At 38.7% G+C, this 17,454-nt stretch overlaps 1 protein-coding gene across 4 annotated transcripts in view; it reads right to left on the bottom strand.

Moving 5' to 3' along the window:
* The window catches only part of VWA8 (von Willebrand factor A domain containing 8), a 290,052-nt gene that overhangs the window by 109,240 nt on the left and 163,358 nt on the right, over positions 1–17,454 (bottom strand). For all 4 annotated transcript variants that reach the window (XR_012159153.2, XM_073345760.2, XM_073345743.2 and 1 more), the window contains 5 exons: positions 17,016–17,091; positions 12,861–12,996; positions 10,596–10,715; positions 8,331–8,536; positions 1,915–2,066 (listed from right to left, as the gene is read on the bottom strand). Coding sequence is in view for 3 of the 4 variants with exons in the window: in XM_073345760.2 (XP_073201861.2) it covers positions 1,915–2,066; positions 8,331–8,536; positions 10,596–10,715; positions 12,861–12,996; positions 17,016–17,091 (690 nt within the window). In the remaining variant the exon portion in view is untranslated. The remainder of the gene's footprint in view (positions 1–1,914; positions 2,067–8,330; positions 8,537–10,595; positions 10,716–12,860; positions 12,997–17,015; positions 17,092–17,454) is intronic.

The raw sequence follows: 17,454 nt of genomic DNA, 5'->3' as shown, positions 1-17,454 counted from the left end.
AAGTGGGTTTAGCCCATGAAAGCTTATGTCCAAATAAATTTGTTAGTCTCTAAGGTGCCACAAGGACTCCTCGTTGTTAATGCATCAATAGAATTACTTCCATATCCTTTAGTTTAGCAGTCTCTACCAACTAATGTCTAATGGAAATGCGTCTATAATCACTAAAACCTGTTACTTCATTTGGCAACATTGGCAATCTGCTGAATAACAAGAATATTTCTGGAAACCTGGATTCAAGTCACAAGTGAAAACGAGTCAGGCAGTCTCATCCTAATCTCTATTTGTTTATTTCACAAAACCATCACGTTAAACAGGAGACTTGAAAATTAGGACTAAAGTACAGTGGCAAAACTACATGGAAATATTTCCATAGCACTCAAACACATTATTCCTGGCTCGAACCAGCCTCAATATTCCACTCTTAAATTCCTGTAAAATGTTCTCTAAAATACAAATAGGCCTAGACCAAAATCCCTAGAAACGAACACTTGTGAGCACTGGGGAAGTTCAGATAGGATAATCTTCTCTATAAAGGGCTAAACCCTGTATCTAATCACCTCCGAATCTGTACATGAACTTCAAGGCTAAGACCATAACCAATAAAAACAAACTGTACATTTATTTTTCTAAAATCCTTAATTAAATTAAATAAAATGCCAACTTATCAAATATAAATGATCATTCTAACTCAGACCCACTTTATAGTCCTTCAAAACAGAATTCAGCAAATGATTTTTAGCAAGTAAATTATGGAGATTGTGGCACCAGTTTTAGGGGTAAATTGTCATCTTGATGCATATGGTAGTTACTCAGGCATTGAGTTCCTCAGACACACGATTCCTCAGACATACAGAGGAAAAATTATGCCATAGTAATTAGACTGACTGTCTTCTTCAAAACATCTATGTAGGTTGCTAGGCGTGATTATAGTGGTGCTCCTGCAGGAGAAATCTACACACTGACAACTGATAAAGACATTTTGTCAGTGGAGTCAACTAAGCTGCCACTAAGCAAACACAAAAGTAATATAATCCTATGTAAAACTGAATTTTCCATAATCCATCCTTTGCTTTATTATAGAAGGGAAATATTTGTTTCTCCATAAACAGTTCCTTGATTGATTTAATGGTTTGTTTTTTCTGAGATTCCTTAAAAGATGTATTAGATTTTTCAAAACATCTCAGAGGAAGTTTAAAAAAATAAAAATAAAAACATTGCTGTTAATTATGTTTATTTATCAAATAATATATTATCGGAAGGCAGAAAAAGACAAACATCCATGTGAAGTGCAAAGGTATGAGCTAAATCAGCTGTGACTTTACAATTTAGTTTTTTTTTTTAAATGGCTATTTTATTTCTGATCTCTCAAATAGTACATAGTATAACAAGTTCAGTCAATGGCCATGATTATTAAACAATAATGGGGATCTGGATATAAGCAAATGTTAAAACCCTTCTTGTTGCCTGCAGGGATAACTAAGTGCTCTGACATGCTATGATGATGTATTTTTATAGAGCTGAGGATTAAGGACCAATTCTTGCTCCCATTGAAGACAACGGGATTTGTTTTGCTTCTGAGTTTAATGGCAAATAGGAAAAGATCTGTAGTAATTCAATAAAAAACACAGACGGAGAAAAAAACAAATATTTCCCTTTATTTGTTTGTATCTGTTTTTCAGACATACTATTAACATTTACATGGACATTAAATAGAGATGAAATATTAGTAATTTATTACTACTAAATTTACTGTTAAAATATAATTGTCCATTATTTGCAGAAAACAAAACTTCAACCATAAGAGTATTTAGCTTCAAGTATCCCAGGTTGTTGTTAATCAATTAGCAGCAAAATAAAAGAAAGCGAAAAATGGCTGATAGAGACAAGTGTTAATATATATTAGGTTAGCCTTACTCCTTGGCCAGCTGTACACTGGTGGGTTTTGCTCCAATAGGTATCCCATGTTTGTGCAAAGTGCTGATTAAAGTATCACGCATTTCATTGTTGTAGGAGTCAAAGTCAAACACATTTCGAACCACATTTGCAAGTCCTTCAGTTGGAAATTTCTGCACAGAAACAAAACCCCAACATTCATCTTATTACACATATCTATTAAGTTATTGCACATACTAAAATATTTTATATTGTAGTTAGTCTGTATAGTTAAACTGCTAAAGTCAGTTGAGAGAGAAATGCTATGTTTATTTGTCATGAAGCAATAAAACAAATGGTATATTTATTTCCTGGAAAGACAACTTCTGTTTAAATTAAACAAAACAAAACATTAGATTCATACATCTAAATAATGAGCTCTAGTAGTCATGTTCTTAGTGTTGCTAGATAGAATACAATAGAAACAACTAACACAAAAATTGCAGAACTAACAACATGCATGCTAAACTTCACTGCCCTATTGCTTTGCTTTTTGTTGCATCTCTCATGCTTTCTTGATATGTTATCTATTTAGATTGCATGATCTTTGAGGCAGGGACCTTATCTTCTTACAAGTAAGAATGCTTAGCAAACTATTGGCAATTTAGAAAGTACATACTTTTAAAAATAAAGAATGAATAATGAAGTTAATTTAGGGTGGGAGTTGCAAAGGTTCTCAGTGCTGGCCTACCACAGCTCCCATTGAAGTTAATGGGAGCTGAGGCAGGCCAGCACTGAACACTTTTTGAAAATCCCATTGTTGGCTGCTCTGGGTGCTGTCTCTCCAGGGGTCCCAGCTTTCTCCTAAGTGAGCCCTTTCAGTCCTATCAGTCCATGAATTCTTAACTTAAACTGAGTCTATCAGCCCTTAAACACCAGGGCTTGCAGTTTTCTTTTCTCTTCTTATCAGTTCCTGAGAAGCAGCCTGGCATAGGGCTGTTGTCCCCTCTGCTGTCCCAGGCCTTTCTGCTTCCCTTTTCCCTCTCTTGCATAATGACAGGTTTCAGAGTAACAGCCATGTTAGTCTGTATTCGCAAAAAGAAAAGGAGTACTTGTGGCACCTTGGAGACTAACCAATTTATTTGAGCATAAGCTTTCGTGAGCTACAGCTCACTACACTGGATGCATCCGATGAAGTGAGCTGTAGCTCACGAAAGCTTATGCTCAAATAAATTGGTTAGTCTCTAAGGTGCCACAAGTACTCCTTTTCTTTTTCCCTCTCTGTTCTCCCTCCTTTATAGCTGGGCTTGTTTCTGTATCAGTCACAGAGACAGGTCCATACCTTCACAACTGGTAATGCTGGCAGCTGGGAAGGGGTGCAAGCAGCCTGATAGTCTGTCAGCAGGGAAGACTCTCCTCTCCCTTTTGCCTATGCTCAGTATGGGGTTTGTAAACCCCATTACACCCCTCCTTAAGTGACCATTGCACCATTCCTACAAACACATATGCACATGCTTAACTTTTCTACCATTGTGAGACTACTCATAATTAAGCATATGCGTAAGTGTTTTCAGGGACAAAAAATTCCCAAGGGGCATATTGTGAACCCATCACTCTTATTTGGTAGCAATTACTCACATAAGAGTCCCAACTGTGTAAGTAACTACACACCAGTGGAATAAGGGGTTCACAGCCTAAAAGTTCCATTGCGCACTTTGACATACTCCTGTCTGAAACAGTGGTACATCAAAGCATACTATGGAATTATTACTGCATGGTAGCAGGGTCCACACGATTAGTTAGTGCATGAAAAGCTGATGCACTCTACATTCACGCCCTGGCTTGCTTGCTGCACACTAAATCACCGTATAGACAAGCCCTTTTAATGTGTGTATCACAAAATACTACAGCACTCATACACAAGAACAATACATACACAAGAATATGCCCTAGAAATTATGCATATCTGGAGTATACAGAAAAGGCTGCATTATTACTTAGCTAATTATTTGCTTTGCAAAATACGTAATTGTGGGATTCTACAAGTCATTCTCTAGCTGCCCCCAACACATTTAATGTGGCTATTCCTTACTGAATAAAATATAAAAAAGTCCTGTGATAAATGTTCTAAGTTAAGTTGGTTGAAACATTTTAGATAGAATTCCGGTGGAAAAAGTTAATTGATATTTCTGAACTACTAAACTCCTTTCTACTAATAAGACTTACAGCACTGAATAATTTCACTATCCTGGAATCAAAATTAATATATTGCACAGAAAATAATCTACGCATTTATCATGATGTATATCAGACAGATCCATTGCATACACTATCCAAAATTAAAAGCACAAATATCTACTTATATTGTTACTGCTTAGCACATAAAACCATCCTGCCTGAAACAAAATTATACTTGGACAACTTCTATATTCTGCAAAATATATTTAATAGACATTGTAGGAAACAGAACTTATCAGGACTTGTATATACTGTAAATGTAACTGAAAAACATGGTGTGATATATCTTGAATTTTAGAATTTCTGCAAAAGTAAAGCAAATGATCATGTAATTAACAGTACACAGTATATTTTGAATAATAAAACAGTAATAATGATGAATAGTTATGGTTAGGTAGCATTTCTTAGTAATAACTCACATTCTTCCTCTCATTACAAAGTGTAACGAACAAGCTCGCACCGATTTAATTAGTAACTTTCAGTACAGTATCTGAATACGCTAGAGGATAATGACAGGTTTCAGAGTAGCAGCCGTGTTAGTCTATCTATTGATACTGAGCTATTATCAGCAAATTGAATCTATTTCCCCATGTTAATTATCCTCACACCTTCTTGTCAATTGTCTGAATTGGGCCATCTTGACTATCACTACAAAAGTTTTTTTCTCCTGATGATAATAGCTCATCTTAATTAATTAGCCTCTTGGATTGGTATGGCAACTTCCACCTTTTCACGTTCTCTTTATGTATATATATCTTCTTCCTATATGTTCCATTCTGTGCATCTGATGACGTGAGCTGTAGCCTACGAAATCTTGTGCTCCAATAAATTTGTTAATCTCTAAGGTGCTACAAGTACTCCTGTTTTTTTTTAAGAGGATAATGATTAGCCTCGTTTGCTCTACATTTATTGTTTCATGTAGCTTACAGAGGAAACGGCAAAAGCTTTAATAAATTGACTCAAATGTTATCCAGCCCACCCAATAGTCTCTTTATCCTCTTTTGAACTATTTTGTTTCTTCTGACATACATCCCTCACATCACTGATATCTCCATGCTTCCTGTACCAATATTATATGATATGAACTCTATTTCTTTAGAGGCAAATCATCACTTTCACAAAAATTATTCTGAACTAGAGAACCTGTCAATAGGTTCTTCACTTAACTCCATTTTTAAAAATGAGCTCCACTGCTTCAAATGGTACAAATTCAGCAAATTTTTAATATCTGGCTGGAAAACTGTTTACCAAAAAATGTCACTAACAGTTTACTTGAAGCACAAAACTTGTCTGTCTTTACAAATCATTTACTTGATATTGATTTTTAAAACCAGATTAGAAGACAAAATATTGATTCCCCATCAGTACATCCAGTTCTCATTCAATGAGTCTTTCCATTACAAGTAACACTTCTATGAGTGTCTTGGAGTACTTTAATATTTTACTCCTAGATTTCTGGTTATTTTTGAAAACAAAAACAGTTTTTGCTTTTAGCAGCTTCATACTGGATATATTTTATGCTTAAAGTCATTACATAGTATGGCTTGAAAAAAAAAAAGTACTTTACATGAATCTAAGCTTATGTGAATTGCGAATACGGGTACTATTGTAATCTACTTTAAACTACCGGTACTCCCACGGTCATTCTGTTACGTCAGCATTTACATTCTATGTAGCTTGACATCTTACCAAATACTTTGCTAAAACTACTTTTTTGAAGAAATAGCAAGCACAGTAGCAACCTATTAACACTGTATTCTATTATTCAATCTAAACCATTTTACTGAAATAGTTCAGCATCTCTGTGCTCATGCTGAGAAACCTGTTATTGGAACACAGCTTAACAGGTTTCCTCAGTTCTGCAATCCCTGCATTATGACTGGGTGTGAGTGATTTATCTTCATAATCTCCATAAGGTTATGTCTCCATAATCATAGAGTATGCATATCACTGTACTTTGATTGGCTGACAGTCAGAATGCAGAGATTTACATAATCACTGTGCTATTACTTCTGATTCATACACTTAAAATTTTCAGGTTTTCTGCCAAAAACAAAGATATTGCCTTAGTTTCTCACCCCTTTCTGTAGAAGCAGAAAAGTTCCAAAATTACATGAAAGAAAACAACCACATGAGTACAAAGAAAGTGAGGCTGTGGAACTGCTGTAAAGGAAATTGTTTAACCATATGACTAAATTACCTCTTTCCTTCCTACAGGCCAGCACTGTTCATTGACTCATTTCCCTCCTTCCTTTCCTCCTCTCCCTTCCCTCCCTGAAGTCCGGCAAGGTCCTTACTCCAGAATAACTATTATATTTTTAGTTACACTAATTGTTTACATTAGGTCAATCCCACCTCCTTTACTTGCCAGTTTTGAAATACAATTTACTGTAAACTGTCGCCCCTCTGCTAAGCAGTAGCTGACGTCAGGGCCTTGGAGATAGGTTTTGCATTGAAGGAGAACTCAGTGATGCAATCTGCATATTTACTTAGTGCAACTTGTTTATTTACACTACATACATTAGTTATTCAACAGAAGTGGGCACAAAAGGCACACAGGGAAACCCCTCTTTCGGAAATCTCAGCCCCACACACCAATACTCTGTTCCCAGAAAGTAACTCTGCACTAATAATTGACTCCAGTGAGGGAAATTGAGGAAGAGAACCAACCAACTGTTTGCCACAGCTTTCCCCAAACAATCCGCATCAGGAAAACTAACAAAGCCGTGTTTCTTCAAATATTGTACACTTCTTGCGCACTATGAAAAATAACTCATAAAGCAGTGTAACGCTGTCATTTGGTGAGGCCTGCCATTAAAACATATTTTCTAATTACAGATTATTTGGGGGTGTGGCATTAAGAAGGAAGAACCAAAAGGGTTGTTTTTCTTCGAAACAAATCTGCCTTTCAGCAGTTTGGCAGCCCATTTTTTCTCTTTCATTTAAAATTTGATTATTTGTTTTAATATATTAATATTACTAATAACACATGATACTTGTTTCTATTAATCTGATAAATCACTATGACCTGGTCAATAACACCTCAGCTTTCAGACCTGTAGCTCATTCAGCCCAGGATAGGTATTACTTCATAAACATTCAAATTATCAGTGTTGTTATGCTGTATTTATATTATGGTAGCACCCAAAGGCCTCATCAGCATTCAAGAAATATTGTCTAAAGAACAACTAAAACTGCAGAATGACAAAGTCCCTGCTCCAGAAATCTAGAATTACTAGGTATAAGTATCATTGTAAAAAAAACTATACTATTTCTGAGTCATAATATCTTAGTGTCACACACACAAATTTGACACCCTCCCCCCCTCACCATGCAGCCCCATTGTGCTGTATGAACATACAGGTAGAAATGGTACTTTTGCCAAAGAACTTATAATAAGAGACATTATATTAAAATAATTATTACAACAATATTTCTAGGAAATATAAATTTAACACAGTAAGATCTTAAATCTAAGAAACAGCACTATAATAATTAAAATACCTACATCACGGATTATAAATAGTAGAAAATACAAACATTCCATATTCAAATAAGCAGCAAATACGTTTCAAGTTATATAGCTATTCTTCTATTAGCAGAACCTAACTTAAACCTTTTAACTTTATTATTGAATCAGAATTCAGGATATTGCATTTTGACTGTGTGAGGTACATGAGCAACTATTTGCCAAGTCCATATGCATGTACAATTTTGACAACATAATATGATTTTTGATCTATTATTCTTAAGCAACAGTGTCCAATTTCCCATAAAGGCAATGTAAATCAAAAATGAAACAGCAGGCAAAAGTGTAAATTATTAAGTTATGTTATTCTTATAAAAGCTCAGGGAATTCTATCAGAAAAACCAATATGAACAATGCATAACAGGTTCATTTTCTCTCACACACACAAAGAAAATAATGAAAGATAAAAATGTATTGTATGCATTGTACACACTTACAAATAAATGTTCACAAAGATCTAACTACCAACATACATATAGAACCCTATCATTGTGCTAAATGAGCATCTAGATATTGTTACCCTTTCTAAATGCAGTTGTTGGACAAATCCTTCCATCCACAAATTTGATTTATTACTTATTTAAAAAAAAATCTTTATCTACAGTACTTGAAGGTTTTTCAAAGAGTATATTGCATTACTGTTCATTTAATTTATTGCATTCTTTTGAATTCAAGATAATGCATATTGTACCTGTAAATGTTTTACTATATTTACAACTTCTCTGGTTGAATAAGGATAGTTAATAATTCCTTGGTCAGCCAAGCTCCTCAGTTCTCCAAAAGCAGCCACCAGTTTCTGAAGGATTGACTCAGGAACATCCGGTCCATACTGTCTAAGCATAGCCAGTTCCGACTGTGGTTTGGGATTATCAACTGCATGGCAGCTAAAAATATCCCCTAAAATAAAAAATATATATAGGGTTCATTTAAGCTTTAATACAAAGGGAGTGTAATAATAATAGATAATATCCACCTTGTATAGTTGAAAAACCCTGAAAGCCTTCAGAAAGTACTGAGCACCCACCCACTGAAAAATCAGGCCACCTGAAGTCCTCCCATGCTGGTCACACAAAAACGAGGCATCCAAAAATCACTAGTTACCTTTGAAAATACAAAATTCTTAACTCACTCTTCCTGAATAAAGAGACTGAAAGCTGAATTAGAAATGCCTGAAGGCAAAGTTGGCAAAAAAAAAAAAAAAAAAAAAAGAGATGCAACAGGAACCTCTGAACTGTCACTATAATTCCCGAGAAATGAGAACTTCTTCATGAAGTCCTGCTTTAAGCACTCTGCAGATAAGTGCTCTCTCCACAAATGCCTGTTTAGACCACAGGAGGTTGCTTTTCAAAATTTGTCCACTACCACCTCTCCTCAGTCAAGGAGGTGGTGCGGACAGTAAATTTCAGTACAGATAATTTCTGAAGGCCTATGGAAAACAAACCCGGTCCATTTGGCCATTGCATAACAGGACATCTGGAAGCCTTTCCTTCAACTCTTGAAGAGAACAAAGAAAAAGGGATTTATTTTCCTGCTTCTAATCATTCTAACTTCACTTTGAATGTGCTTCTGAAGTCAAAGAGACAAGGTGTTTTCCATTCCTGGTTCAGAATTGGGAAAATCAGAAGGGAAGTGTAATTTGCCTAGGTGAAAAGGGCGCAAAATGTTTGGCAAAAACTAGGACACGTGTAAAGGACCAACTTGTTACTATGAAGAACCAATATGGACAGTTGTGGGAAAGTATGGAGAGCTTTACCCCTATCCTGGCTAAGGAGATCAACAGCCAGAAACCAACTTCAAGAAGAAGCAGCAGAAATTGACTGAATGAAGAAGTGCCACAGGGTGGCTGGCCCCTGGAAATGAAGGAAGCTCAGCTCCCTTGTGCTAGAACAGATATGCCCAGTTGGACCAATGATGAGAGTGGGGTACCCCAGGGCTATAATGAGCCAGGCTCTCAGTATGGAAAGGGGGATTGCTCATGGAGCAGGAGCAAGCACAGGCAGTGGGAACCTATTGGAGGGAAAAAGAGCCTCCAAGAAAGCAGCTTTGGAAGGTGCTCTGTTAAAGGAGTACAGGAGAATCCTGCCATAGGCCTTCAAGCAGGAGAGACTGAAAGACAAAGGGGAATGTCCCCAGGAAGTTGTAGCCCATGGTGTGCTCAGGAACTGTTTTGTTCTTTTTGCTTATATTTGGAAAATAAAACTGTCGATCCTTCATGGGCTGGGGAAAGGATACAGTCTTCCAGGATGCTTGAACAGAAGTTCACAAAAGCTGAGGAAGATCACTTTTATAACACACTCAAGGCATCAGGGAGCTAAATGAATAGTGGAGAAAGATCAGCTCTTTCAGGAGTACTCTGACGCAAAACTAAAGCTTAGGGCATAGGGATGTAGGGTCACTACTGGGCCCTGCTGAAGATGATCTTGACATGAAAGCAGAGGGGTTTTGAACCCTGGAAAGAGCATCAAAAGGTAGAACTAAGCCCGGGACAATTATGACTAAAAGCAGTTTTCTTTAGGAGTTTCCATGTGAGCAGAAGAAGAGGACATATTTAACCATGGGAAAGTTCTATGGAATAGTAAAGACATCCTGGTCCAGTGTTGCTGGGTGAATTTCACTGGGAACAGGTCTACAACACGGACACAGGGCTGTAAAACATTTGCTCTTGAGTACCACTTTCCTGGAAGGGTCTTGGATTGCCCTTGCCCACAGGAAAATATGTGGAACTAATTTTCTTGCTGAACAGATGTACATCCCAAACAGGGTCATGTCTAAGGCAATGAGTGTCCTGCCTTGGACCCGGAAGTAATAGATTTAGGGGTCCTCTCCCCACCCCAACCACCCCACTCTTCCTTTCACCATGAGATCAAGTAAAAGAAAGAAAGCTAATGTTCTCCCACACCCAAGACCATTAAATATACCTGATTTACAGTGCTCCCATTTAATACAAATCACTTACCTAGTGTGCCAAAAAAATCATTACCCAAAAAAGGAAATCCGGGTCTATTTGCTAGAACTACCATTCTAAAATCAGGATGAATTACTATTACATTTTCTCTCCCATCTACATTAGCAGGATCTGGAAAACAGATTGTTAAAAATGTTTTAGTTTTGCCATTTATGAAACAAACAATAGAAATCTGTACATCTTCCAAAAAACCCAAAGGCTTTATTAGCATGTTGCTCCACTATGAGAGCTCTAGGCACTTGCTATAATTATTTTGTTTCATAAACCTAGAGGAATAATTTGTTCCAAGCTCAATGATGCATTGAATATCTCAGGACCAGAACAACTTGTGCCTTCAGTAAAACTTGTGGGAGAAGGCTGGTACCATGAGATATATCCATGAGAACCCCCTTGTGGAGATTTCTACATATTGCCCTGTGTGAGGCAGGGAGAAGAGATCTGGGGCTTGCCCTCCTACAGAAAACCCTGTGCACAAACTTGAAGACCCCCAGGAAGCTGTGAGAAGCCAGAGCCACGTGTGAGAACGTGCAAACTGGCTCAGGCTAGGCTTCTCCACCTGCTCCCTGCAAGCATATCTTCATTGGTACCACAGGGAATCCTCTCACAATTACACAACCAGGATATTAATTTAAACAACCAGAACTATTTCTTTTAAATGACACCCTAGAGATTTGTGGTCACCCAGTATAATTCTAGTATTGTATCACATGAATACTGAATAATTACTTCATTCACACTTAAATCTGTGCTCCTAATCTGTTTAAAAGAAAAACACCACCTCTATTTTCATCACACATATAGCATTGTTTCAGAGTAACAGCCGTGTTAGTCTGTATTCGCAAAAAGAAAAGGAGGACTTGTGGCACCTTAGAGACTAACCAATTTATTTGAGCATAAGCTTTCGTGAGCTACAGCTCACTTCATCGGATGCATACTGTGGAAACTGCAGAAGACATTATATACACAGAGACCATGAAACAATACCTCCTCCCACCCCACTCTCCTGCTGGTAATAGCTTATCTAAAGTGACCACTCTCCTCACAATGTGTATGAAAATCAAGGTGGGCCATTTCCAGCACAAATCCAGGTTTTCTCACCCCCCCCCCCAAAAAAAAAAACCACACACACACAAACTCACTCTCCTGCTGGCAATCACCTTGATTGTCATGCACATTGTAGGGAGAGTGGTCACTTTGGATGAGCTATTACCAGCAGGAGAGTGAGTTTGTGTGTGTATGGGGGTGGGGGTGGGGTGAGAAAACCTGGATTTGTGCTGGAAATGGCCCACCTTGATTATCATGCACATTGTAGGGTCAGTGGTCACTTTGGATAAGCTATTACCAGCAGGAGAGTGAGTTTGTGTGTGTGTGTGTGTTTTTTTTGGGGGGGGGTGTGTGTGAGAAAACCTGGATTGGTGCTGGAAATGGCCCACCTTGATTTTCATACACATTGTAAGGAGAGTGATCACTTTAGATAAGCTATTACCAGCAGGAGAGTGGGGTGGGAGGAGGTATTGTTTCATGGTCTCTGTGTATATAATGTCTTCTGCAGTTTCCACAGTATGCATCTGATGAAGTGAGCCGTAGCTCACGAAAGCTTACGCTCAAATAAATTGGTTAGTCTCTAAGGTGCCACAAGTACTCCTTTTCATATAGCATTGTATTGACAAACAGTGAAGATGCACTTCAAATACAGCTCTACTCTGAAAAGTAACTGTAAAAATTCCAATGTGTTTCAGTTTTTTCCCCCAATGATTTCCACTTGATGAAATTTTCTCATCGTACAAGTAAAACAGCAACAAAAAAAACACACAAAGATTTTTGCTAACTGCCAGCCCTGAAAAAATTCAACCTGGGACCCAAAACCTAAGATATGGATTTGGCAGACCAGAATATGTTCTGAGCAATAAGACTGCATAGATGTAACCAAGAGCACAATTTGGTCAAATGCATCCTTATTACTGGAAGTGATGAAGACAGAGCTCAACTTGATTTTTGAATCCACATCCGAGACGGTTGCCAATTCGGAAAACTTTTCCATGACAATAACTACTGAAACACTAACATGGTGTCTCACGGGCATGTTTACGGAGTCTCTCTACAAAGAAGTACCACACTTAAAACTCTAAGTGCTAACATTTGCACAGCAAACATTTTTTCGACCACTCGACTCTTTTGTAGCTATGGCTTAATAAATGCAATTGCTGTAATATGGCAACATACTATGTTTTACCGTAGATTATAAAAGCAACTTACTGGCAACAAGGCGCCTTCCATCCGACAGAACCATTTCTCCACTTTCCACAAGAGTTTTTAAAATACAGGTAACATTTGTAGGTGCTTTGTCTGCCTCATCGATAACCAGAATATGCCCCAACTTGACTGATTTCACCTAGAAGACAGAAGAAATGAACTGTCATATATATATACATATATACACACACACACACACACAAATATTGCAATATTGATTTCTCAGTTTCTTGTAGTAACAGTTTGTATTTTCCCTCTATAAGTTAATATAGAAAAACAAAGAGACAGTAAGTGATTACTAATATAACGTTAAAGCATTAATAAATTGTTGCTTGAAAAACTGATGAAAGAAATGGGTCCTGTTAATACCAAAAATGTGTGTTTTCAGTAGGGCAGTTAACTCATCCCAGTTAACTCATGCGATTAATTCAAAAAAATTAATCACTATTAAAAAAAATTAACCATGATTAATTGCCGTTTTAATCGCACTGTTAAACAATAATAGAATACCAATTGAAATGTATTATAAATATTTGTGGATGTTTTTCTACATTTTCAAATATATTGATTTCAGTTACAACACAAAATACAAAGTGTACAGTGCTCACTTCATAGTATTATTTTTATTACAAACATTTGCACTGTAAAAAAGGTAAATAAAAGAAACAGTATTTTTCAATTCACCTCATACAAGTACAGTAGTGCAATCTCTTTATCATGAAAGTGCAACTTACAAATGTAGATTTTTTTTGCTACATAACTGCATTCAAAACAAAACAATGTAAAACTTTAGAGCCTATAAGTCTATTCAGTCCTACTTCTTGTTCAGCCAATCACTCAGAGAAACAAGTTTGTTTACATTTACAGGTGATAATGCTGCCTACTTTCTTATTTACAGTGTCACCTGAAAGTGAGAACAGGCATTTGCATGGTACTTTTGTAGCCAGCACTGCAGGATATTTACATGCCAGATATGCTAAACATTCGTATGCCCCTTCATGCTTTGGCCACTATTCCAGAGGACATGTTTCCATGCTGATGACGAGCGTTAAAAAAATAATACATTAATTAAATTTGCGACTAAACTCTTTGGGGGAGAACTGTATGTTTCCTGCTGTTTTACCCACATTCTGCCTATATTTTGCGTTACGGCAGTCTCAGATGACGACCCAGCATATGTTGTTCGATTTAAGAACACTTTTGCTGCAGATTTGACAAAACGCAAAGAAGGTACCAATGTGAGATTTCTAAGGATAGATACAGCATTCAAGGTTTAAGAACCTGAAGTGCCATCCAAAATCTGAGAGGGATGAGATGTGGAACATGCTGACAGAAGTCTTAAAAGAGCAACACGGCGATGCAGAAACTACAGACCCTGAACCACCAAAAAAAGAAACTGAGCCTTCTGTTGGTGGCATCTGACTCAGATGATGAAAATGAATGTGCATCAGTCTGCACTGCTTTAGATCATTATCGAGCCGAACCAGTCATCAGCATGGAAGCAAACCTCCGAGAAAAGTATTACAATACTCCTTTAATAAGCCCCAATCCTGTATAGTTTACAGAGAATTGATAATAGCAGATTTACTTCTGTTTAAATATGCATAAGCAATCATGCATATCAGAGGGGTAGCTGTGTTAGCCCAGACCTGTGAAAGCGGCAAAGAGTCCTGTGGCACCTTATAAACTAACAGACGTATTGGAGCATAAGCTTTTCTGTGTGACTACCCACTTCTTCAGATGTATGTAGTGGAAATTTCCAGAGGCAGGTATAAATATGGAAGCAAGAATCAGGCTAGTGATAACGAGGTTAGCTCAATCAGGTAGGGTGAGACCCTCTTCTAGCAGTTGAGGTGTGAACACCAAGGGAGGAGCTCACATCTCAATTGCTAGAGGAGGGCCTCACCCTAGCTGATTGAACTAACCTCGTTATTCCTAGCCTGATTCTTGCTTGCATATTTATACCTGCCTCTGGAAATTTCCACTACATGCATCTGAAGAAGCGGGTATTCACCCATGAAAGCTTATGGTCCAGTACGTCTGTTAGTCTATAAGGTGCCACAGGACTCTCTGCCGCAATCACACATATGTAGCTATATATATATATATACACAAACACAATGAATTGAAATAAAACACATTTTAATGTATGAACCCTAGCTCTGTTTTCCTTTGTATTTCTAATTGAAAACAGGTAAATTATATATTACAGCTAAGGCTGCAAATCTGTAATGGAGGTCACAGCAGTGACTTTCTGGAACCTCCGTGACTTCTGCAGTGGCCAGTGCGGCTGGCCCAGGGGCCGCCTGAGCAGCTTGGGCAACCCCTAGGGAAGCCGCATTGGCCACTGCTGGGGCAGTCTCGGGCCACCGCAACTCCCCCGCCCCCCAGCAGCAGAAGTTTGGGTGTGGGACGGGGCTCAGGACTGGGGCAGGGGGCTGGAGCATGGGAGGAGGGTCGGGGTGCAGGCTCCGGGCGGCACTTACCTCATGGACCTCCCTGGAAGCATCAACATGTCCCTCTCGTGACTCTTAGGCAGAGGCATGGCCAGGCGGCTCCGCGCGCTGTCTCCACCCATAAGCACCACCCCCGCAGCTCCCATTGACCACAATTCCTAGCCAATGGTGGCTGCAGAGCCCATGCTTGGGGCAGTGTGCACAGCCCCCCTGGCCATGCCTCTGCCTAGGAGCCAAGAGACATGTCACTGCTTCTGGGGAGCTGTGCGGAGCCAGGTAGAGAGCCTGCCAGCACTGCCACCCCCCAGCACCAGTGGGGGTCCTGGGCCACCCCCTCTCCCCAAGCACCCGTGGCGCCCCAGGGCTGCCCCCTGCCCCAGAGCACCTGATTTAGTCAGGGGTATATAGTGCAAGTCGTGGACAGGTCACGGGCTGTGAATTTTTGTTTACTGCCCGTGACCTGTGCAAGACTTTTACTAAAAATACCTTGACTAAAACATAGCCTTAATTACAGCCAAGATTTTAAAAATTGGATGCCTAAAGGTAGACTCCTAAATCCATGTTCAGGCACCTAAATCAGTGGCATGATTTTCAAGAGCTGAACTCTCAGCAACTCTCACCAACTCCCAGTGTTCTTCCAACAGAAAGTCAATGGAAACTGTTAAGCGTTCAGCATTTTGAAAAATCAAACTACTGATCTTGGTGTCTGAATATGGATTTGGAAGTCTAACTACAGGCTCCCATGTAAAAAAAAAATCTTAACATACGTAGTATTGAAGACTACCTCTGGATTCTGTCTAGCTAATGGAGTGGATGCATGGGCAAATGCTGCTGGGAGAGAAGGCCTCATCTATCATAGCAGAACCTGAACTCCGTGAATGGCATGACATGCAGAAACAGATTCTCTTGCATACGTGCACACCATGTGCCTGTGCACGAATGGTGATTGCCTGTGCACACATGGAAAAGGCCTTGCCAACATGCAGCGTATTGGTGTGTATGGAGGAAGGGCAGCAGGTGATACTGAAATGAGGAGGGAATGCTAGAAGAGGATGAAGAGATGCCACTCATCTGGGGTGAGAATGAGGTGAAGCTGACGTGACAAACAAGAGTGGTTCTGTTAAAGCAGAACCAGGCGGAACGGGGTGCTGCAGCTGGGAGGGAGAGGAGGAGGTTGGTCAGGAATAGATTCTGCTGATTGGAGTCTGGGTCCTGATTGTGTGGGAGGATGGAGCAGAAGGCAGTAAAGAGTTTAGGGAGTGGGGCACCGGTGTCAAGAGGTTGAGTCACTGGGTATGTAGGCTGTGTGTTTAGAAGCTGGAAGGGAGACATGGGAAAAATTTCAGTGCATCAGCATTTGAGGGGCATCAAGTAATTCCAAAGTGAAATAAATAATATGCTCCTTTTGCATGTCAGATACACCAAGACCCCAGAATACTACACTGATTAGCTTGTGGCACAGAAAATGTATGTGAAATGAACAATAATGGTCCTATACTGCCAATAATGTCTTGCTATATTTGATTCTGTTGCTGAATTATAATATTCTCATGAAAGTTACAGTACCCAGACCACAGGGATAAGAATTTTATAACTTAGCCCAGAATTCCTTGGTCTTTGTGGAGCTTCCAATATATTTTTTAGCATTGTTTTATAAATGAAAATAGATTTTCAAATCTACAAATATAATTTAAGTACTGACCAGTGGTGAGTCTTCATATGTAATATGGCCATCTGTAACGGAAGGCTGCAGAGTAAGGCTCTGTACAGTGGTATCCCTGAGATTTAAAAAAAAAAAATGCAATTGGAAACAAAATAAAACTGATTTTTAGTCAAACTAAAAGGAAAAAAAATATTAAAAGCCCTATTTGGAAGCAATACTGCAGAATTTTCTCTCCTGTAACAGGGAAAGCAAATATTAATAAAAAGCCCACAAACCATTATGCACCAGAGTGCAGAAACTCATGGAACCAATGTACAGGGTTGAGTAAGATAGTGATGTCATGTACGAAGTGTAATTTTATTTTTTTTAACTTTATGAGGTACCAAAGCGATAGGTGCCTGGGCGCCCAGAGAGCCTGACTTTTCCACTCCCCTTTCTAAGACCCATAAGAAGAAGTGGACTGAGAATGATTAGAGAG

Source organism: Lepidochelys kempii, chromosome 1 (assembly GCF_965140285.1).
Source record: "Lepidochelys kempii isolate rLepKem1 chromosome 1, rLepKem1.hap1, whole genome shotgun sequence".
Lineage (NCBI taxonomy): Eukaryota > Metazoa > Chordata > Testudines > Cheloniidae > Lepidochelys > Lepidochelys kempii.
Note: the sequence above shows the minus strand (reverse complement) of the source record. Positions and strands in the feature narration are given on the sequence as shown.